General features: G+C 39.0%; 1 protein-coding gene across 1 annotated transcript in view; it reads right to left on the bottom strand.

Annotated features, from left to right (window-relative positions):
• The window catches only part of LOC127580971 (protein FAM149A-like), an 83,378-nt gene that overhangs the window by 43,430 nt on the left and 14,553 nt on the right, over positions 1-25,395 (bottom strand). The window contains exon 2 of the mRNA XM_052034983.1: positions 2,154-2,261. Within this exon, the coding sequence (XP_051890943.1) occupies positions 2,154-2,261 (108 nt within the window). The remainder of the gene's footprint in view (positions 1-2,153; positions 2,262-25,395) is intronic.

Raw genomic sequence — 25,395 nt, 5'->3', positions numbered from 1 at the left:
TAGAGATGAAGGTATCTGGACACAGTCTTTGTACTTTAAAAGGAGGATTTTATTCACAAAGACTGATGCGGGAACAGAATGTGAAGGAACAAATGCACACTCGCACTAGGGTGATCGCGAAACGTGGGGGGAGTCGCAACAGGGGTGAAGTGCATACATGCTCACACACACACAACGAACTAGTACAAATGATCAGGGAACGAACAAATATGTTGTCTGGACCCCCAAATCGGGACAAACAATGGCTCTACACTACTGGGAATCTACTCAGGACGCTCCTAGACCCCTGTGGAAGTGCACCTTCTCACCTGTGGTCTCGACCCCAGCAGCAATCAGAAAAGAGAGCGAGAGCCCACATGTACCATCTTTTATAGGGCTGTAGCGGGGTAGAGCCCGCTCAGGTGAAACAAGCCAATGATTCAGGGTCAAGAGCAAAGGTGGGTTACGAGCCAATCCTCAGGTGTGCTCTTTAATGGGTGGGGCGGAGCCGGACCCTTGGTTGACAGTGGTGTAGCTTCCGACCTGATAGGCAATGCTATCATCCGACCATGGGGGTCAGTAGTGTTGTCACTGTCATCTGACTCCTGGCCTTTCATACTACAACGACATAATAATGTTCTTTGTTCATCGAGAAATATATCAGTCCAGTTTTTTTTCTTTTTTTTCTTTTGAAATTTTTTTTATAAGTTTGTTTTGTTTTATTACTTATAATTTTTTTTGATTTGGGTTTTCTTTTTATATAATAAATCTTTGTCTTGATATTTTTTTGTAATATATTCATTTACTAAGAAACTGTGGGGCCTAGAAAATATTTTTTATTCTTTATGACTATATATGTCATGATTGTCCTCCCGATCTCTTTGTATTACGTGTATAATTACCAATGTTATATATATTAATCTGTATTAATTTGAAAATTAATAAAAAGATTGAAGAAGAAAAGTAATTTTTAAGTATAGTCAGTTTATAATTTCTAAAACATGGTGGCCAACTCCCACAAACAACATCACCACCAAATCATTTGCTTTTGGCATTGGTTGAACAATCAATATTAACTAGATGTTGGGAGAAAGTACAAGATCCTCTTGAAGAGATAAGATATAATAATGTATTGGGTTTTTTTTTGCATCATGAAAGGGATTTAGATGCAGCTCCAGTGTAAATCCTCCTACAAAAGATAGTATCTGGTACAGTGCAGCACTTTCCCTATACTGCACAAGTAAACCAACCTAGATTATGTTCTCTCAAGTCTTTGTCGTGGGGCTTGTACACTTCAATAGCAAGATAAAAACTTCATTAACTTTGTTATCACAGTCAGAATTGCAGAGAGATAATTTGAAAGAACATGACAAAAATAAGTTTGAAGTTCACATTGCTCTGCAGTGGAGACATTTCCATGACTATAATGGCAAATGTTTCATATCATCCTGCATTTTAACATAGCTACACAAAGTTCACAATAAGTTTATTCCCTTGAAAAACAAATGATTTAAGGGCTATTCATATTTTGTTCAGATTTATAATAGCCCCAAAAAAACGTTAGGAATATTCACAGGAACAACTTCTGGGAATCCTTTCAATGATTTTCAGAACTCCTTCAACTAATGTCTCTTGGATCACCTTGCTATTTGATGATGACGTCAGAAGTGGTGGTGGTGGTGGTGATGGGTGCAAAAAGTATATAGATAAGTGACAGAATCTGGATGGAAGTTGATGGAAACATAAGTGGGGTTAGCGTAAAAATGGGTACATAATGGTGGGTGGGCCAATGGGCCTGTTTCCATGCTGAATCTCTCCATGACTCTATGACAAATACATAATAAATGTCCCAATAAAGCCAAAATGTTTATCTCAAGATCAATAGAAAACTAAATGACAATTAACTAAACAAAATGGGGAAAAGTGTCATGTTCCAGAGTTTGAAAAGTGGGAGAAGATCTGTTTCAAATAAATGAACCTATAGCCTTTTTATTTACACCTTCAAAGCAGGCACAATGATACCTAGCAGGTGCCTAATCAGTACAAATGCACCAATATTCAACAATTACACCTGGCTTCACTTCATGACTAAACTAATCCTGTGTACATTAATCATTCATTATTGTACAGTTTCTCTCTAATTATCACTTAAATAATGCATGAAAACATTTTACCTGTTGTAACTATGAATTGCTCCTTGGACATGTTTTGTAAAATTAGTTGGAAGAGAATCACTTGCTTTCTCAGGAATATGGTCAGTGGTTCCTTTTAATAACCCCTTCCTGTTGGTAATAAAGAGGCTCATAATTAAATATTGTTTGTTCCTTGGCAAAATAGTCACGAAACATATATTAGTCCTGAAATCATATTTCAGCAGAACCTAGTGGGAGGCCATTGAAACTCAGCCAGGACTGAGATACACCAGAACCTAACCATAAAAGTATGTCCTTGGGAAATCTGCATGCACACCCACATGACCATCACAGCATGACTTATAACTTGGTACTTCTCACTTTTACTCAATTCAGTGCTCTTACCTGCACTGTCTTCAGCAATTGAAGTGGGCTTCTGGAATTGGGATGTCCTAAATGTGCCACTTAAATAACTTGCAGAAAATATTAAAGAGAATGATAAAATATACAAGAATAAACTGAGCAGTAGACTATGACAACAAAAGTCTTGAACTAAGATTTCTATTGTCATGCTCCACAGCTCAGTTTATTCCCGTATATTTTATCATTCTTTTTAATATTTATTACAAGTTGTTACTGTGCATCTCAGTGCCATTTGGTATAGAAACAGGCCTTCAGCCCATCATGTTCATGCTGACCTTTAGCAACCTATCTACACTAATCCCACCCTTTCTGATAAAATGTTCAATCTGATAGAGTTTAAATTCTCCACAGAATATTTTCATTGATGCCAAACAGGATAACTAACTTTTATTATACAAGTAGAGACCCAAGCCTGGAATTTGTTCCACACCATTTTATTTGGTGCTAAAATTGTGTAGAAGGTCACTCTAATACAAATAGTGAAAATTACTTAAAGAACGAGAACTTCATTCATTAGGTTTCCTCTATAGCACCATGCCGAAATTGGTCATTTTAATTTCGGTATAGCATTCACCAGTGATGAGTTACAAGTTCAGCAAGGATAAGTGCAGATGCAATCTTTGTAGGCAGCTCTTAAAAGGGACAAACCACAATACAGCCATAGAGAGTATTGCTACCTAATGAATGGATAGTGTAATGATGGAAGAGAGATCAGAGAAACCTGGACAAGTCAGAGGAATATTCTTTGTCCAAGGGACCATGAAGACCCTCTAAGGCTACAGCAAGGTATTTCTGCCAATAATTTTCCAGGGAGGTCTCTTAAAAAAAAACAAGTGTAGTCTCTGAATGCCTACACTTTAAGGAAGTCTGAAAACAGGAAAAATGCTTGTGCCCACTCTTGTAGGCCAATGGAAAGGTATTTGAAGTGACCTCTTGAGAAGCAACTCTGTTAACCTCCTAAATTAGAAAGCATGCAGCAAACTATGAAATGTGGCAGAGATCAGCAGCTGCAGCCTGGAATAGTCCTGATGTGAGAGTGAACATGCCTCCAACTTCAATGGGTCAATGCTTACGTGAGGCCATATTTGTGGTTGCAGGAGAACAGATTTTGATGAGGACGAAGAATACAGTTTATATATTGGCCCTTTAAATATCACATTGAAGAGAAACAGGGCTAGCAAAAGCTGATTGTTTTGAAGATAAGTACTGATGCTTTTCAAAGTAACGAGGCTGAAAATTCCACTGTAGATAAATCTATGACTTGAATTATTGGTGACATTATCTGGAGAGGGGAAGGGGGGGGGGGGGGGTCGCCAGAAGGAAAATGCAACGGAAAACAAAAATCCCACCACAAAATTAGAAGGCAAATTTCTTGATGGGCATTAGGGAAACCAGAAATGTGCACAAAATTGCTCTATTAAGCTGATTTTCACCAGCATCAGATTTTGCTTTTGGCAGATTATGTGAATAAATACCCAGCCCCCAATCTTTCTTTCCTCTTCAATGACTGGCTGCTTGCACCATGGAAGCTCCAACAAAGGAGACTCAAGAGGCCTGGCATCGGTGGGGTGGGGTGGTGGAGGGAAAGAGGAGGAGAACTTCAGACGTCACTGTTAAGTTATGAGAAACTTATACCAACACGCATGCCCAAAAGGTATAGTGCATTCAAATTCCTATTCCTAAATTTTTCAACAGTATCAACCACGTCAGCTTTAAGCTGGTGAAAAAATACATCACAGAACAAAAAAAGACCATATTTAAGTTCACATTTTGTTGATCTTTCAGGTGAACTGATTCTAATTACTATGAAAGCTTACATCAGAGCAGTACTGATGATTAGCTAGCTGGTGAGGGATTGTGCTAAGAATAGATCTGACATAAGCAGTATGCATCTGTCAACACGATGCTATCTTTGAAGAATCATGCAATTGAAGAAGGGTGAATCTATGATTAAATAATAGTCCTCGATCTTCCAAGTAACAATTTGGATGGAATGCACAATGGCTTTACAATGCTTGATGGAAAAACTTGATGAAAATTGCAAAAATAATAAACAGGTTAACTCAGAATCTGCCTCAATACAAATACAAGTTAATGAATGGAAACAGCCTCAGCATATGCAAAATTAAAAAAAATTGCTGTTGTCAGACAGCACCATCAGAACACCAGAGTGGCAGGGTAACACAGCAGTTATGCTACTGCCTTACAGAGCCCTGGATTCAATCCTGACCACAGCTACTGTGTGGAGTTTGAACATTCTCCCTGTTAGTGTGTGGATTTCCTCTTGGTGCTCCAGTTTCCTCCCACATCCAGTAGGTTAAACTGGCCACTATATGTTACTCCTTGGTGTAGGTAGGTGACAGAAAAATCGAAAGGAGAAGTTAGTGGGTGCAGGGCTACAGGGGAGTAAGAGGGGCAATGGGACGGATGGGATTGTCTGAACTTGATGAGCTGAACGGTCTCCTTCTGTGTTGCAATTGATATGTTAGTATTCATTGAGCCACAAAGAAAGCAGAGGAAATGTAAGGCTCCATGGAAGATTACTCCTAAAATTAGGAGTTTTTAAAATGGCAGGATAGCACTTGCCTAAATCCCTTCAAGGAGCAATTATCATAATGTTTAGTCCGAGAGTTTCCTTCTCCAAGACTGCACAGTTGAAATGCTTTTTATAATCCTGCCCATTTTAGAATGCAAGGACCATCATGTGGATATTCTGCAAAAGTAACCTAGTGACGGCTGGTTGCTATTTTAGACCCCATCACACATTAATTGTTTAAGGGAGAGTGAAAAGAAACTAATCTGAATAAAGAGATGCAAAACCTGAAAACCTTAATGAAGTGATGAGTAACTCTGGTTTCCTACTTGATGACGATCTGAGTTGATGTTGCCAGATCTGTTACAACTTCACCTCATAAATCATCTGGTCTCAGTCACTACCAGATCCTATCAAGAGGTGCCTCAGAACAGTCTCAGTTCAGCGTCCTTTGTGAAACTGGGGACTTCACTGGAAAATTACAAGAGTAAAACATTCTTGCCACTTTTCAAAGAATGATTTAAAACAATTCTTTCCAGGAGTTTCTAGTCCACAGCCATGGCGTCATTTGGAGTTTGTAATTAAAATTGGAATGAGACATTTTGCAGAAGTAGGTCAGCTTCACCTCCACATATCAAATATTTCACAGTTCCTGTAATAATAGTCTGGCTGACTTATTTATATTTAGAAAAACTCAAGGTAATCAAATTCCACACTGTCTGTATTGGAATCAGTTTAGAGGAAAGTTTGCCAATCTGATACCCAAAATGGACAGATCGTCTCATGAAGAAAAATTGGACAGGCTAGGCTTGTATCTACAAATGGAGAGTTCATCCAAACCTACACAATTCTGAGGAGTCTTGACAGGGTGGTATTGGTTTTTTTTATTATTATTGTCACGTGCACCAAGGTACAGTGAAAAGCTTTGTTTGCATGCCACATGCAAATACACTGAGGTAATATAAAGGAAACAGAATGCAGAATAGTGTTGCAGCTGCAGCGAAAGTGCATTGCAGGTAAATAAATAAAATGTAAGGGCCATGACTTTAGATTAGGAGATTAGGAGTTCATCTTCAGCGTACGAGAGGTTCATTCAAGAGTTCAGTAAGGTGAATGTGGAGAGGATATTTTTACCTGCTGAAGAATCCAGAACTAGGGGGTCACCCATTTAAGACAGATGAAGTGATTTTTTTTTCCTTTCAGTATCGCAAGTCTTAGGAACTCTCTTCCTCAGAGAGGTGAAAGCATTTTTTAAAAAGTACTTTAAGGCAGAGATGGAAAGATTCTTGATAAACAAGAGGGATGGAAGGTTATCAGGGGTAAGGAGGAATGCAGAAGTGAGGTGACAATAACATCAGCTGCAATCTCATTGAATAGTGGAGCATACTCAAGAGGCTGAGTGATCTAAAATACTCCTAATTCACATTTTGTCTTGATAATAGTATAACCTAATGTCAGTACACCCCCCAGGCAAGTCAAAATGCAAGCCCAAACCTTATAACATTTTAATTTTACTACAATGTCAAGAGAGGGAAAGCAGTAAAAATTCATTACAGACCAATATTCTTGATGTTTTTGCGGCTAACCCATCCAAAGTCAAGTAGCATAGCAAAGTTTAGCCCTAGGTTTATGTTCAACCAACTATAATTTCCTATCACCAGAGGGAACCTTTCCTTGAAAAATAATTGAATGAAAAGTTATTAGTCTCAATTATTACTCTTATCTGTCTCTATCTACTTAAGAATGTCTTGTGCAAAATCAAATTCAACTTTTGGTCTCCCCTCTGCCCCCTCCCTGTACAATACCATCAGATGCCACACTTTGTTAGCTATGTTATCTTTACAAAAAGCATTATTGCAGGATCAGAGTGTCATTAGGCCAAGAGGCCAAACTGTCTCCATCAGTTCTGGCTCCATGTTAAATTGTTTCCCTTCACTTCCACAGTGATTTTTAAAATTTGATTGTTCAAATGTTTACCTCATTCATTCTCAAGTTTGATGACTTCCTTGCTTTCCCTCATAACAAAGCAATACCTTTCATATCCCTGAAGATTTTCTTAAAAACAAAGAGCACTGGAATATGCCAGAGGTCTTGGACTGTCAAGAACATTTTAGGCTAAATTAATACAGTTTAATAAATCTCCAAGTACGATACACATTTATTAAGAAATTAGTTCTCCCTTCGTGCATTTCCATCTCCCCTTGGAAATAAAAATGAAGAGTTTTCGTTAGCTTTTACTAATGGGAAAAAGGCTCAACCAGTGCAAAGTAAAGGAGAATTTTACATATCAATTAAGTGTAAGTAGACCTCCAGAGAGTTTAATTTTGGTTTAAAAATCATTTTGCCCGAAGACAGCCCCACCCAGATGGAAGTAATGAAGTTGCAGAGTTTCTGTTCATTGTTCCTGTTGGAGGTTGTTCTTGGAGCTCTCCAAATCGAGTTCATTATTTTTGTGAAGTCATGAGGAGGCACATTTTAAAATGTTGCTCCTATTACAAATTCATTCTCTAATATTCTCACTGCAACAAAATAATAGGGGTGGGGGCTTGGGGAAGAGAGACAGGATTGCTTTGGTATGTTTCTGATATGCCTTAAGTACAAAACTAACGTTTTACCTTTTGAATAGGTACACAACTTGCATCTAAAATTGCACCATTAGCATAGTAAAAAAATGTTTTGATTAAATTAATTTTATTAATCAACAAATTAATCTATCAATCAACAAAGCTTCAAGAAGTTCTTTACATAGGCTAGAACTTGGTTTTGATGGCTACGTGTGAAGCTAATATTGCTTTAGATACTGATTGTGAGGAAGCTTTTTAAAGCTGAATTGTATCTTGTGGAATCTAATACAACACCCTTCTACTTACCATGAAACTAACCAATAGAATTTTAATCTCATGCTTCCTGAAACGACAGTTGTTTAATCCTACCATTTCCTGAAATTCAAATAAATTCCTCCATTGATTTTCAGAGAATGATTAGTTGGTACATTAACTAGGATCAAATGGCAGTATCACAATTTTCTTTTGTACTTCAAAGTACATCGTCACTTTACTGAAAAGATTATAACCTCCACAGGTCAGAAGATGCTGCCTAACCCACTGAGTTTTTCCAGCATTTTCTGACTTTATTCAGGATGATTACAAGTTTGGATTTCAGTTTGTGCGTAATTACAACACCTGAGCAAGGGAATAACCAGTTAGCAGTTTACGAATAAAAAGCTCAGCTGGGGATTCTGCTCTTATCATCATAAGAACAGAAGAAACAATAGCAGTGGTAGGCCATTTGGCTCTTTGAGCCTGCTATACCTTTCATCACGATCATGGCTGACTTTCTATCTCAATGCCTTTCCCCATATCCTTTGATTTCCTTAATATCCAGAAATTTTATGTTTTGAATAAATTCAACAACTGATCATACAGAGTAGAGAACTTCAAAGACTCATCACCTTCTGAGTGAACAAATGTCTCCTCATCACAGTCATGAACAGTGTACACCTTATTCTAAGACTGTGACCCCTGGTTCTAGACTCCACAGCCCGAGGAAACATCCTACCTGTATCCAGCCCTCCAAGCCCTGTAAGAACTGTTTAATTTTCAATATGCTCTTCTTTAGTTTTTCTAAACTCTAGGGAATGCAGACCTACTCTACTCAATCTCTGCTCATATGGCAAACCCATCACCCTGGAACCAATTTACTAAATCTTCATTGCATTCCCTCCAAGGCAATTATATCCTTTAAGGTAAGGAAACCAAAACTGTACTTAATACTCTAAGTGTATCTCATCAAGGCCCTGTATATTTGCAATAAAATATTTTTATTCCTTTATTCAAATCCTTTATTAAAAAAGGCCAACACACCATTTGCTTTCCTAATTGCAAGCTACACTTGCATATTGGTTTTTGGTGATTTCCATACAATGCAATCCAGGTCCCCTTGAACATCAATGATACCCAATCTCTATGTTCCCACACTGCATCATTTTTTGATGCATTAGCATATTCATGGATGTAGAGCAAAGGCAGCACTGGCTCATTGATATCCCCATTGTGATGCCTTCCACAGCTGAATATCATGCCATCATGAATACCAAAAGCTATCAGCATCCTAATCAAGGACAATGGGAGACTGACTGGGGTGGATGGGAGAGTGATAAGGAGATTGTAGAAAATCTGATGAGGGAATTAGCTCAGGAGGAAAATAAAGACAAGGAATTTAATTGCAACATTGACCCAGATTTTGAGGTTGTAATAATGCCATTACAAGCCAAAGCTGAGCAGTATTTCCATGCATGGCTACTTCAGTGATTCTGCACTCTTCTACAAACTGCACTGTTTACAGCCTTCTCCACTGTAATCAGGTGAAATAATTAAAACTATTCTGAATTTAAACTACAAACATTTCCTACTAAAACAATGAGGTTTATACAAGCATAATAATTTAATGGACTATCTGGCCCAAAGAGAAAACTGATTTGATTTATGCATACCATAATGCCAACACATGCACATTTCAAAATAAGGGAATTCATTTATTTTCATTATTGTGCATGGTTTATCCATTTCACTAATCAGGTATGTGTGTTCTAATCAGTGAAAATTGGGCTTTTTGCTTCCTGGTATGCTGCCTGCGAGAACTCTGAAGATCGGTTATTCAGCCAGCTTGATTACATCACAATTGCCAGATGCTGGTGACTGCAACAGGTATCAGAAAAGTTGGCGTTATTGCCAGAAGGATTACTAGATCTTCATGGTAACTCTTGCTGAGATTGATGGTGGATTGTTTCACTCAGGACTCTGATTTTTTTTTTAAAAAACAGTGGCTTTTAAGGCAACAAACTTGCACTGAAACTGCCCAAAATACCCTAATCATCAGGAAGAAAATTCAGGACGAATTTTCCCTGCTGTGCTGGGAAAATCCACATTCTCTGCATGACATCTCCCTCAATGATATGTATTAATGAAAGTTTGACAACTGTGAATTACTGTACACCAATGCTATGGCAAGGTCATTGAGTTAATAATTAATGTTAACTGGTCAAAGTCAGCCAATGATTTCAAAACACTCAGTTTAAAAAAAAAGTTTTCAATTTGTTACCTCAGTATAAAAACTGGTGCTGTGCATTACCCTCAACATAAAATTGTTTTAGTTTCTATTCAATGACAATTTGGTCAAAAGATCAACCAATCCACAATTGCAAAGGCAATATAACGCCCATGTTTATGAGGCATTTAGAGAAGCACTTAGATAGACAACATAACAGAAGGATATTGTCCTAATGTGGGCAAATAGGATTGTGTAGAACAGCAAAACAATCAGCATGGACCTAATGTGCTGAAGACTTCTGTGCGGTATGACTCTATAAATGCTGGTTTTACAAGGAGGCATTGATTAATTCATCCCTATATTTAAATGTGCAACTGCTGACGATGGAAACAATTAAATGGTTTATAGTTATTACGTAGTTCTTCAAAATAGTTTAATATACAAGTTAGGGTCAAACCTATACAGATTCAATCATAGAGTAAATTATTTTTATCTTGCACACTGTGATACAAGTTAAACTCAATTACGAAGTAAAATCAGCTTTGCCTCGTGCACATGGTGGAAAACTGAATTGTGCTTTAGTGCAAGGGATGTCTCCATGCATGGAGCTCACTGGGCATACAGGAGTGAAGTCAATCAGCATGCAATGCACATTTAATGTTGTTGTTCCAACAATGGAGTGCACTGAGAAATAGCCAGAACCTCATGCAGCAAAGCATGCCTAATGGAAGGAAGCCCTCCTTGAGTTTTCCTTTAAAAGACAGACCTTACTTAATCCACATTTAGAGCATCTGCCAGGGGAAGACAACAATGGATTCTTCTCTGATGTACCAGTGGACCAGATGCATCACTATTTTGCAGGCGACTACTTCTACTTTTGTTGGGGGCAAGTCAACCCTGCTAACTTCTCCCCCCACTAATCCCTCCAATCGCCAGCTGCAATCCCCACTTTTGTCACCATGACATCCAATCAAATACTGGGAAGCAGAGTGCTCATATGTGTCTGGCCCACCACTCCGAGCATTAGGTGGCTCAAAAACACTCCACTGTGTCTCCCATCATGAGCCACAACATCAAGAGCTTCTGCTAGGATGGGTCATTCCACAATTAAGCTGCATTTCCCATGAAATTATGATCGGCCACTGTGCATGGTGGTGCTAAAGACCGAGGAATTGTGCACTTTTGAAAATTATTCCCACAGCAGTCCCAGATAAACTGACATGACACAGTAACATTTCAGCACACACTTCTCTGTGTGAAGAAATTTCTAGTCTGAGCTTTCTATTTGAGGTAACATGTTCTGTGTGAAATTATTTATGCGCTTGTGTGCCTTTTTCCTGTATGCTCCTTTTTTCAAAACTAGTCAACATGGTGAAAGGCTTTTAAAAAAAACAATAATAGGTTGGTACTTTTTTTCCTACCCGATTTGGAAGACAGACCAAGGTTAGTCATGAAATAATGACAGAACTTCACCAGAGGCAGTAAAGGAGAAATATGCAGATCTTTTACATGGCTACACTCCTGTTCAGTAAATCTTAACAAGTCATACTTTAGGAACTTACAGATAATTCATTTTGTCCACTGTAAACATTAGAGAACAATCACTTAATAAACATACTTCCCCAATTTGACCAGAGCAGCAAATATAACGTTGTATTAAAATGGTACATAAACATTCAGTGACTCTTAGCTATTGATAGTTTGCATATCTGTGAGACAAGATGCATAAGGCTTTTACAGGCCTGACAAAGATCCAGTAAAATTTATTATTCACTGAATGTATTTTGTACTTACCCTATTACCACAAGACCCAGGTTTCTGTTCAGCTTACTTTCGTTATAGTTGCACTTAAACAGTTGTTGGTTGTTACCGGAATAGCATGCAAAACTCGGAGGAAACACAGAGCTGGCACCAGGCATCAGTCAAGCATTAAATCATTGATCCCTCAGATCAAAGAGCTCAGACATTAGCGTTTCCCAATTCAGTTCACATAGCACAAAGGGCTAGTGAGGAGGCAAATATTGCTACAGCGTGTGATCAGCAGCAGCAGCATTTCTCAGCCTGGCAATCTTCAGATTTACACACAAACTGCAAAGTGTAGATGAAGCTTTCCAAAGGATTCACAATTTGCAAACGTCAGATGCTCAAGTTACCGACATCAGTTCTTCAGAATCATCACCCTCTCTCCTCACGATGCATTAGCTGAATTCCTGAGTACATGGACACTGATGCCAGAGATGAAAAAATATCATCTTCAAAGAGTTGTGTGTATGTGTATGTATTGGCTAGTATTCTATTGATGCTGCATGAAGCAGAGTGTTCTGCAGTAACAGCCTCACTCTGACTCACAGCTACATCAGTAGAGGATGGAGTTATTTATTTTCTCCAAGAGACTTTCCCCTCCCACCAGCCTCAGGCAAATAGCAAACCGCACTAACAGCTGCTGAGAACTGCATGGAATTGTTCATCCATGAAACTGTTAACACAGAGTCACAAAGCACCAAGAGCATTACAGCAAGCTGCTGGCAGTTTATATTAGAAAATAAGCATTGGCCCTTAAAACCATAATTCAAGCCAATTGTTTTCCATCAGCTTATTTCACAACTGGTGGCATAGTGAAGGCAATGGTATGAAGGAGGATGATGTCCTTCTGCAATACACTGACAGTCAAAATTTGCATCCGCCACTGTGAACAATTTATCCACAGTCTAATGATAAATATATAATTTTACCCTTTCTTTAAAAAGGTCTGGCTAAAAAAAAACACACTAAAAAGGTATTTTCAAATTTGTCTCTGTGATGCTAAAAGCAGTGGGAGTGCCACACCAAGCTTCACAAAAATAACACAAGCTGCTGACCGCCTGGGCTCTCCCTCCTCTCCATAACCACATTGGAATACTATGCAAACCAGTCAATCTAGTTATCCCAGACCGAAACCAGGCACATCTGACAAAAGTGCCACCAAAAATGGTGAAGCCATGGCACAGGACCACGTTTGTTAATGAGCAAAAACAGCATGGTATAGAAAGAGGCAAGAAATTCCACAATCAATAGAGCAGATCAAATAAGATGAGATTTCTTTATTAGTCACATGTACATTGAAACACAGTGAAATGCATCTTTGCGTAGAATGTTCTGGGGGCAGCCCGCAAGTGTCACCACGCTTCCGGTGCCAACAAAGCATGCCCACAATTTCCTAACCCATATGTCTTTGGAATGTGGGAGGAAACCGGAGCACCTGGAGGAAACTCACGCAGTCACCAGGAGAATATACAAACTTCTTACAGACAGCAGCTGGAATTGAACCCAGATTGCTGGCGCTGTACCAGAGTTAAGCTAACTGCAACACTACCGTGCCTGCACACCTGCTACATCCAGGGTTGAATGATGGCAAGCAATTAAGCAGCATAGGAAGCTCCATGAACCTCCCCATCTTCAACGATAGTGGAGCACAAGCATATCATTCCAAAATACAAGATTGAGACTGTTGCAACTACCTCCAGCAAGAAGTGCTAAGTAGATGATGTGTCTCAGAATCCTCCTGACCTCCCTGTTCTCAAAGGTCTCAGTCTTCAGCCAATTCCATTCACTCCATAAATTAAGAAACAAGTCAGCAACAATATCCCAGCTATGAAAACCTGTCCTCCAGAATTAGCCTCACACGAAGTTGTTCCAGCACAGCTACAACACTAATACCCTCACGACAATGTTGAAAATTATCCAGGTATGTCCTATCCACCAAAATCAAAACAATTACAAACAAGTCAATTACCACTGTTCAAATCAGCAAGGAATGGATAAAGTCAGCAACCTTATTATCATGCAAAACCCACCATGACAAAGGTGCTCAATTTTAACTCCATCTGGAAAACTCAGATCCAGACCTCATTCGTCTTGGTCCAAAAGTGCCCACAAGAGCTGACCTCTTGAGGTAAGCCGCATCTTAACAGTTTTGAAATCAAAGTAGCCATTGATCAAATGTGACACCAAGGAACCCTAGAAAAATACAAGTCAATGAGGATTAGAGGAAACTTAAGCTGTGGCAGAATCACATCCAGCACAACCAATATTGTGCTGCCTCATTAGATTTCCAACATTTCTTTTTCCATTATAAAGAAAGCTAACTACTGTTGTTGGAGATCAATCATCTGAGCTCCTTGACTTTGAAGGACAGCATTTTAAGGCCCAAATGTTTTCAATTGCTTCAATGACTTCCCCTTCACAACAAATTTAGATGTGAGGATGCTCAATGATAATTGTTGGGTTCAGTTCCATGCATAGCTCTTCTGATAATGAAACCATCAGTGCCCTTGTGCAGATAACACCCAGACAACATTCAGGTCAGGTCTAATAATTAGCCAGTGAAACTTGTGCCATAGAACTGCCAAACGATGATCATCTCCAACAAGAGTTAACTGCCGAGCACTGACATTTAACAGCATCCGCATCATAGTGAGTCCATTCTAAAAGTCTTGTAAGTCACTATTAACCAAACAAGAAAAATCAGCTGGATCTGCCATAGAACTACACTGGCTAGAACTAGCCAAAGCCAGGTGAATTATCAAGGCCAGGTGACTGACTCCTCAATTGCCCAAACATTTTCATCACCCCAGGGTAGGCTTCACTTCCACCACCCTTCTTGCAATTCTCAAGGAGCTGGCACCATCCAGGTCAAGAGCCTGCTTCACCCATTACCCTAAACATTTACTGTCTTATCACCATTGTAACTTTGTTGCCTTGTGAACTATCTATGAGATGCTACTGCAGTATTGCAGCAAAGCTTCTTCATTTGTCATCACCCAAACTTATAATCCCCACCACCTAAAAGGTCAAAGGCAACTGGTGGATAGATAAACCCCAACTCAAAATACCCCTTCAAATTACAAACTATTCTGACATATACCAATAGTTCAAAATCCTTAATTATCCACATTTTGGGATTACCTTCAGCATGCCAGGATAAGCAAAAACAATGTCCTATTTTTGTGGAAAGGTCACCTTGTTTTGGCTGCTCAAACTAGGAACATAGTGACATGGATCCCTGGAGAAAACAGGCCACAAAAAAAAAAATCACATCAGAGTCATTCCATGTTATGGGAACCCTCTTTAAATAAGGGCTCTCCATTTATTTTGGTTAAAGTATTCATTTGTAAGGTAAATTCAAGTAGAACAGTTATCATGAATGGACATTTTTTCTGCTTTCTTTTTCACACCTCAAAATCCAGAAATTTATCCAGAAGTAGTCCTTTGGCTGAAGTGTTTCCTCATGAATGCTCACGGATGCTGAATGTTTCATGTTTCAACATTTTCTCTTTTGTTCTCACTATGAAGTCACAGTTTCTTTCCCTAAATTTGCTATTGTTTTAATATAGCTTCAGATTCAACCTATCAGCATAAATTGCTTTAACTAATCCCTTATCATTTTTATGTATTGCAACACAATTGAACAGAAAGAATTAAGAGCATCTCTTTTATTGTATCAGTGGTATATTTAAATGATGGCCTGTGAACATTTATAGTCAAGAAAATACAAAATTATATAAAATCAATGTCCACCATGGATTGTGAATGACATGCAGTGCAATAATTATTCATCACTGGTTCTGAAAATTAACAAAAAAAATTACATCTCCATTATATTGCAGGGAAAATGATATTTTTTGTACATTATTTGTTCTGAATGGCTATTGGATTTTGTTACACAATCCAGAGAGAGGAAATCTTATCCAATGTTGTTAGTTACCTGCTCCGGACAGATTATACACTCGGTACGCGTCTCATCAGAATAATTTTTCTTTATCTGGAATGAGCAAATTTGTAAATCCAACAGCTAAATACACATCACTTCGTTTTTTTAATATATTATTTCAATGCCTCGATCATTTCAAATGAGCCTGTGGACAATTCTGAAACTCTGATATTATGTTTCAATGCAGTAAGTACAGTAACATTAGAATTATGAAATTCTACCACTGGAATCCCCACCTCTAGCAAAATGTTAATTAATTCGCCTTTTCATGTAGAACAAGCATCTTCAATTCATTATTTTCTGTTGACAAGATTAGCTTTTATTACATTTTTCCCCGCCATATTAAAATTCCACCCAAAAACTGACAATGAAAGCAATGTTAAAGTTTATACTTAGCTCAATCCACTTTTCCATTTATATATTATGAATATCCCACGGATGTACATTATTAACCAATCACAAAATATTCACCATTATCTCAATTGTTTCAATCGCAATTGAAGAAACAAAAAATTGCTTATATCTTTTCTGACAGCAATTAGACAATCATTGTCCTTTGATAATTATTATGACTGACATTACAAAATTGAACAAGTTATACTTTTAATATACTCTACTGATATTTGTTTTTAAACCAAAATAAAATCTTGTCCAAATGATGTGATATCAATAGTACAAAAGTCCAAACCCAGTGTTGGAACCATGCAGATGCCAAGTGGTTCACGTCACTCAGATTCTGGAGCAAAAAGCTCACCAACCATAAACCTTGAGAATCTTCTGTCAAATAATACAGGTGATTCATATGGTGCATAACATTCATTATACATGGGCAACATGGAAATACGGGGTTGCATACCAGACTAAAAAGCCATGTCATCAATAGATAGCTCATGTCACATAGTAGCTGACCTTTGATTTACTATTGGGAGCCCAAATGCAAATGGCATAACAGACTACCACAGAATGAAGGCATTCATAACTGCTGCTATAATGCTATGCATTTTCCCGAATGATGTACTATGTATGGCCACACAGCAGTCTGCGTGGGTGGCAAACTGCAAGACATATCAGGTATCGCCAGCTCTAGACAAGATGGATCCAGTCAACATTTTCAATGGCAATGAATCCTTGCTCCACTCTAAAATTGAAGTTGTGGTTACAGCAAATGACAAATTTCAGTGAGGACTTCCTTATTGAAGCACGGACATAAAATACTATTCTTCGATCGGGTTCAAGAACACAATTGCTCCCAGAAAACCCCAGATGGATCATGGCCTCCTGCTTGCAGCTCTTTTCTTCCATCAAACCATTCGTCCTGCACTGTGGGCCCTCTGCTCATTCTCCTCATCATACTATACTCCCATGGCTGAAAGTAACTGGTTTGTGGAAAAGCCAGAGTTTAACAGAAGACACCACAACCTATAGACGTTAATAAGTTTGAAGAATTCTAGGAAGTGCGAATGTGTGTAGAATTGGTGCAATGGTTGGTAGCAATCCTTCAGGAAATAACCTGCAAGTAGTGACTGCGGCCTTGAGGATTCCTTCCTTGTTTTGAACACAAGATCAGCAATGCAAGGTTAAGAAAGGGTATTCACTGAAGCACTGATGTCCAATTTGGCAAGTATCATCAAAACAACAATTGACATAATGACTTGCCTACTTCCAGTTGGCATTAGTTGGTGCTCCTGTCAATGTGGCAGTCTGTGTGACCTGTGTATGCACATTGTTGACAATTAGGAACCTATTAAGCATACATTGCTAAAGAGTCAATTTGTGGCCATGGTTTGTGTAGTATTTTCCTCATGAAATCATTTTGACCGTGGATTTGAGAAAGCAGAAAATAAATGAGCTGAATATTTAAACAGAGTTGGACCAAATTGACCTTATAACTGGAAAAGTGAGTTCCGGATAATTTTGAGGAATGATCACAGGTACAAACTAGTCAAAAAAAAAAGCCAGGCTATTCATTGAGCAACACCCACAAAATACTGGAGGAACTCAGGTCAGGCAGCATCTATGGAGGGAAATAAACAGTCGACCTCTGCCCCATGTAATAATCTCTCTAACTCATCACCACTAGTGTTAGGGACTGTCCGCTTACGTAGCCAGAGGTATCGTGAACAAAGATCCTATCATTGGGGTGAAGATTAACTTAACACCAAATATTGTGTACAGGTGACTAATCTGTACACAGAAAATAAGAGCGGCAAGTTTACTCTTCAATGCTACTTTATTATACACTATAATTATGTTGCATTTTCCTTAATACCTTTAAAGGATTATTGCCATTAAAGAACACATTCTGAATATCTGTTAAAGTTTAATTTTGATGGTTTGCTATTTAAAAGTTACTTGAAGAACAGAGCTCTATTTACATGAATGTAATAAAATATAACTGCACTAGTTTTAAAATCAGAAACTAAAAACACAGATAATGCATAAAAGATTCAATTCATAATTGGAAGAGAAAAATATGTTTAACTTTGCTACAAAAAAGAAAATTGAGAACCACTAAAGAATTTTAACCTTTCTTTCTCCGAAGTGCTAACTAGCCAGTTCCATATTTCTATATGTTTTTGTTTGTACATTAAATAAGGTATTTATTGTCTCCATTTATTTTGCAGATATTTATTACCACTTACTTTGCCAGTGAAGCAGTTGTGTTCAGTTGACAGAGGGATGTAACTTTGTCATTGCAATGGGAATGTTTTTGCACCAATTTCAAGGCAACTATGCTTTAGCCTCAGATAATAACCAAAGATAAAAGATGTCTTGCACTTTACTGCTGCCACAAAACAACAAATTTCACGACATATGTCAGTGATAATAAACCTGATTCTGATATTTTAGAATCTGCTCCACTATATGAAAGCCATTCTTACAGGAATGCAAAGCTATTTCCTTCTCTGAGCAGTTTTGGATGTGCTCTGTTAAATAGCAGCATCCATAATAAATCTGAGAAGTAAGGAAAGGTCAACAGCTGATTCCATGCACATTAATAAAATTGACAACTTCACACACTACTGTTGTTTTCTTGAACATAAATTAGCAGACATCAAAGGTACAAGCAGAAAGTGTTTGAACTTCTTTTGGTTGGACTACCCCCTCTTATGAAAGAAAATGGGTTTGATCATGAGTAGATTATAAAAATGTAGATTTTCTTTCAAAACCTGTTCTGAAATTCTATTGTTAGTTTACCTTTACCTTCTAAATGTTCACTGCGATACTGCTGTGAATAACAGCAAAATTATGAACAGACTTGTGACACATAACCATTGCTCAATTCATTTTTTAGATTGTAAAATTAGGATACAGATGCAAAAAACAAAAACCTGAGTTTTTGCTCACAATTTCTATTCAGGAAAATGTGATAATGTCATATGAAGTAAGAATAGCTGTGACACTCGCATATATTGACATGAACTTCCAAACAGAAAAGCACCCTTTCGCCATCAACACCAGCCTCCTATCACCATGATAACTTGACAACACTATATCCTTAATTACATAAACATCTCAGCAAGAAATAAAAAGTTGATTGCACTTCCAAAGCATAGCATGGATCTCAAACCATGTACACAATTACAGTGGAGAGGGTGCAGAGGAGATTCACCAGGACGTTGCCTAGGATGGATTGTTTCAGTTATAAGGAGACACTGAAGCAGGAGGCTGAGAGGGGCTCTGATAGGAGGTATACAAAATTATAGACAGGGTAGATAGAAAGAAACTTCCCCATGGCAGAGGTGTCTAAAACTATAGGTTTAGGGCAAGGTGTAAAAGATTTAGAGGAGATCTCAGAGTCTGAGTTGTACAGCACAAAACCAGGCCCACATCAATGCCAACCTTTTTGCCCATCTATGTTGATCCCATTTGCCTACATTAGGCCCTTTTCTTTTTATGCCTTGCCTATCTAAGTGTCTATGTAAATGTCCCTTAAACCTAGTCAAAGTATCTGATTCCACCACCTCCTCTGGCAGTGAGTTTCAGACATCAACAATCTCTGTGTAAAAGAACTCCTTCCTCTCACCTTAAACCTGTGCCCTCTTGTTTTTGATACCCCTACCATGGGAAAAAGATTCTGACCATCTTCCCTATCAATGCCTCCCATAATTTTATATACTTCTATCAGGTTACCCCTTCTTCACTCTCTCCAGCACAACCACATCCTTCCTGTGGTGTGGTGACCAGAAATGCACACAATACTCCATGCAGTCTAATTAGTGTTTTGTAAGGTTTCAACAAAGCATCTCAAATTTTATATTCAATGCCATTACCCATGAAGGCAATCACGCCATATGCCTACTTCACCACCCCATCTACCAGTGTTGCCACTTTCAGGGAACTATGGACTTAAACCCCAAGGTCTCTCAGTTCACACTCCTTAGCACCCTACTGTATATGTCATGCCCTTAATTGACTTCTTAAAATGCATCACCTCACACTTGTCAGGATTAAATTCCAACTGCTAACAATCTGCCCAACTTTCCATCTGATCTATATCCTGCTGCAGCATGAGATGAACTTCCTCAGCATCCACGGTACTATCAACTTTCATATTATCAGCCAGCTTACTCATCATACCACCTACATTCACATATAAATCGGTAATATGTAATCACAAATAATAAGGGTCCCACCACCTATCGCTTCAGTACAACAGTGAAATCAGAAAAACATCCTTCCACCATCACCATCTGCCTTCTTTCACCAAGCCAGTTTGGATCCCAATTGCCTTAACCTTCTGGACCAGCCCACCATGCAAGACCTTGTTAAATGCCTTACTGAAGTCCGTATAGACAACATCTACTGCCCTGCCTTCATCAATCCTCTTAGATACCTCCTCAAAAAGCTCAATCAAACTAGTGAGGTAGGATTTCTCCTGAAAAAGGCAATGCTGACTATCCCCAATCAGCCCCTACCTTTCCAAATGCACATAAGTCCTGTTCCATAGAATTGGATCCTCCAATAATTTTCCGACCACTGGCTCAAGGATCACCAGCCTGTAGTCATCTAGCTTATCCCTGCTGCCCTTCTTAAATAAAAGAACAACATTAGCTATTCTCCAGTCTTCTGGTATTTCACTTGTGGCTAACAAAGGTGCAAAAATCTCCATCAGGGCCCCAGCTAAGTTCTCCCTTGCTTCAGAAAGCATCCTAGGATAGATCCCATTCGGCCCTGGGGATTCATCAACTCTTATGACATCAAACATCTCCACCATCTTAATTCTGACATGCTCCAGACTCTCAACATACCCCTCCCTGAACTATCTTCCACATCCATTTCCTTGATGAATACAGGTGAGAAGTATTCATTTGGGACCTTGCCCACATCCCTTTGCTCTGCACATAGATTACCCTTTGGTCCCCAAGGAGTCCCACCTTTTTCCCTGGCTACCCTCTTGCTCATGATATACCTATAGAACACATTGGGATTCTCCTTAATCTTACCTACCAAGGATAATTTATAGCTCTTTTTAATCCTCCTAATTCCCTTAAATTCTCTCTTACACTATCTATATTGACAAGATAAGATATCTTTTAGTCACACGTACATCGAAATACACAGTAAAATGCATTTTTTGTGTAGAGAAAATCTGGGGAAGAATTCTTTTCCCATTCAGATGATTGGAATCTGGAATGCACTGTCAGAGTGGGGGATGGAAGCAGGTACTCTTACAACATTTTAGTACTTAGACAAGCATTTGAATTGCCAAGCCATAGAAAGTAAACGGAATTAGTGAAGATGGTAGTTGATGGTTGGGCATGGACATGGTGCACCGAAGGGCCTGTTTCCATGCTGCATAACTCAATGACTCTAGAATGCTTTGCCATCTGAAATAGCATATGTTGTTTATAACTACAAAAGAAACAATTTAAAACGTTTGGAACAATTAGACCTAGAAACTCTTCAACAGCCAAAGGACATACTCATCCATCATTATGCCACACACCCAAACATTTAGATTGTGGACCTGCCACTTAAAAATTTAGTAGCACCAGGCACTAAGGCATCAGTGTTATTAAACGGCAATTACACACTTTCCTTGATTATTGTGCCTTTACGCAGCATACAGATAGAAATAGCTGTAAGGCCAAGATTGCCTCTTCAATTCCTTGTTGCAGGTTGTGGGGATTACTGGGGAAAAGGTCCAGAAGTTGAATGTTAGGTTAAGGATTGATGCCTGAAGGGATTGAGCAGAATTCACGCCTGGAAAGTTTGGGACCCGAGGTTTGAGAGATTAGTAGGTGGGAGATGGGGAGCTATTGGTAGAAGTTTGTAAGCCGAGGAAGAGTAACAGAGTGCAGGCAAGCAATTAAGGTAAAGGAGATCTTCCCAAATTAGCAGGGATCTGAGCAGAGAAGTCCCTTTAAAAATGCATATCAAATAATTCTATTAAAAGCTGGTGGTACTGGGGTGCACAATGAGTGGCTTACTTCAGAATAATGTAGATTAATTTCCCCAACACTGTACTAAAGGAATGTTGTACGGTGAATAATGTTGTTATGCATGTTTGTTATAGAAAATGCATCATAGGCAGATGGAATATTGATGATCAGAAGTGATCAGTTGAATTTCCAGAGCAGTACAATGCAATCTGGTAATAAAATTGCATTCTATTCCATAACAGTAAAAATAATTTTCACACTGTGGCAACCTCAGGTTACTAGGATCCTGTGTATACTGCTGTACAGACACTGAATATGCTATTGTATTTGGAGTTATAACACCTAGTGCATCAAAGACTATGCAATAACACTAATAAGAAGTGAATATTCCCACAGCAAAAAATTGAAGCTGAAAATCTGAAATAAAAATAAAAACATATTTAATGTTTCAGGCTGATGTCCTTTCATCAAGCAGCAGCTCATATATACACAGCCTCTACCACCAAGGACTTCCATGCGCATGGGAACACCACCACTTACAGATTCCCCTCCAAGTCCCATAACACCTTGGTGTGGATATATAAGGCCATTCCTTTATCATTGCTGATAGTCCCTACCCAGCTATGGGAGTACCTTGATCAGAAGGTCTGCAGTGATTCAAGGTGGCTCAGTACCATACCCTAAAGAGCAGTTAGAGATGGGCTAAATACTGACCTTGCTGGTGAGATCTACATTCCATAAATTAATGAAAAGAAAAATCCAGATCCTTCTCTGAAATTGAAGCTCATCTTTTACCATATGGACACATTTGATTGTTAGCTCCATTGTAATACCTGTGGTCTAATCACTGTACCGTATCTGATGGTCAATATCTCAACTTCATTTTAAGCATAGGCAGAAGCCACCCATGGTCTGAGTGTTGCAGTGGAAGCTCAGCCCTCTGCTGTGCAAGCTCACACCAGATTCAAGTTTCCAGATGGTTTCTGAGGATATTACATTACTCTGACAATCTGTCCTCCCACAGATCACAAGAATTGCTGAAGCTTACAGGCACTGATTGTCAGTGCCTCCCTAAAGTTTTAGTCCTCCTTTAAGCTCTCTCATCTCCAGTGGCTTACTGCTGTTTGTTAGAAAGCCAACATAGACTACTGCCAGAAATGGAGAGAGATTAAATGTAAAGAGCTTCTTTCTAACATGGCCGTTGCAAATCATCATAACAAACCTTATGTTAATGTACCTAACCATGCCAAAGGCCATACAAACCACTCAATTGTGTGGATTTCCTTAAGGCTTGTATTTTGTGTGTATCTGCCAGAACTGCTATATCTACACAATGCTCCCCTAGTAGTTGCAACCAAGCCAGTGAAAGACTGAGCATTTGAAATGGGAGAGGCTGCAGTTAGCCCTGAAGTAGAGCTAGAAAGCCCAGCACTTAAATCTGCTCCCTAAATACTTCTAGAGGATTTAAATAATGTTAAGAATCCATTCCCCCCCCCCCAACCTTCTCTCTCCTCCCTTTTCAGGGCAGTTCACTCTCATTCTCTCTCTCCTGCAATAATCTGTGAGAAAAGATCATCAAAGCCCTCATATCTGGAAGCAAAAGGATTTGCTGAAGCCAAACAAGATGCCTTGCTGAGCTAGTCCCATTTGCCTGCATTTGGCCCAACATTAAAGGCACAACATTAACAATCCTCCAGTCTTCTGATGCCTTACCCGTGGTTAACAAAAGGCACAAAAATCTTTGTCAAGGCCCCAATAATCCCCTCTCTTGCTTCCCACTACGTCCTAGGATACATCTGTCAGGCTCAGGGATTTATCCACCTTAATGCATTTCAAGACCACCAACACCTCCTCTTTTACTTTTCTCTTCCCTGAACTCACTAGTTTCCATGTTCTCCACAGTAAATACAGATGAGAAGTATTCATTTAAGAGCTCGCCCATCTCCCATGGCACCACACATAGATTACAGCAACAATCCTTACGGGTACCTTCTCTCTCCCTAGTTAATCTTTTGCTCTTCATATACTGATAAAATCATTTAGGATTCTCCTTTACCTTATCTACCAAGGATATCTCATGTCCCCTCTTTTCCCCTCTCAATTTTCTTATGTGTACTCCTATATCCAATATATTCCTCATGGGACTTGCTTGATCCTGGCTGCCTCCTTTTTCCTGACCAGAGCCTCAATATTACTCATCAGCCAGGGTTCCTTGATCCTGCCACACTTGCCAGAGGAACATGCCTGAATTCTTTCTATCTCACTTTTAAAAGCCTCCCAGTTGCCAGACATCTCTCTACCTACGAAAAGCCTCTCCCAATCAACCTTTGCAAGTTCCTGTCTAACGCCATCAAAATTAGCCTTGCCCCAATTTAGGAGCTTAACTTCTGGACCAGTCCTACTTTTTTTTCCATAACTCCATTAAAAGTAATAGAACTATGGTCACTGGTCCCAAGGTGCTCCCCAAGACACATCAGCCACTGAGCCAGCGTCATTTCCTAAGAGGAGGTTGGGTGTTACCCCCTCTCTGGTAGGGACATCTATATAATGCTTCAGAAAACTCTCTTGGGCACACTTAGCAAATTCTGCCACATCTAATGCCTTAGCACTATGGCAGTCCCCGTCAATATCAGGCAAGTTAAAATCACCTACTATTACAAGTATTCCTACACCTATCTGTGATTTTCCTAACATATTTGCTCCTCTGATTCCCACTGACTACTGGTGGGTCTATACTATAATCCCATCAAAGTGATCACCCCTTTCTTACTTCTAAATTCAACCTACGTAGCCTCACTGGATGTTGACCAGGGATATCCTCTCCAACTACTGTTGTAATGTTCTCCCTAGTCAATATTGCATTTCGCCCTCCTCTCTTACCTCCACTTTTGTCACACCAGAAGCATCAGTACCCTGGAACATTGAGCTGCCAATCTTGCCTATCCCTCAACCATGTTTCTGTAATAGCTATAATGTCACAATCCTATGTGTAGATCCATGCCCTGTGCTCATCTGCCTTACCTGTCAGGCTTCTTGCGTTAAAATAAATGCATTTTAGCCCATCAAACCTTCCTTGCTCACTGCCCTGCCTACTGGACTTGCTTGCTTTAACTTCTATATTTGATTCAACTTTCTCATCTGTTA

Source organism: Pristis pectinata, chromosome 2 (assembly GCF_009764475.1).
Source record: "Pristis pectinata isolate sPriPec2 chromosome 2, sPriPec2.1.pri, whole genome shotgun sequence".
NCBI lineage: Eukaryota > Metazoa > Chordata > Chondrichthyes > Rhinopristiformes > Pristidae > Pristis > Pristis pectinata.
This window is presented reverse-complemented; position numbering and strand designations above follow the sequence as displayed.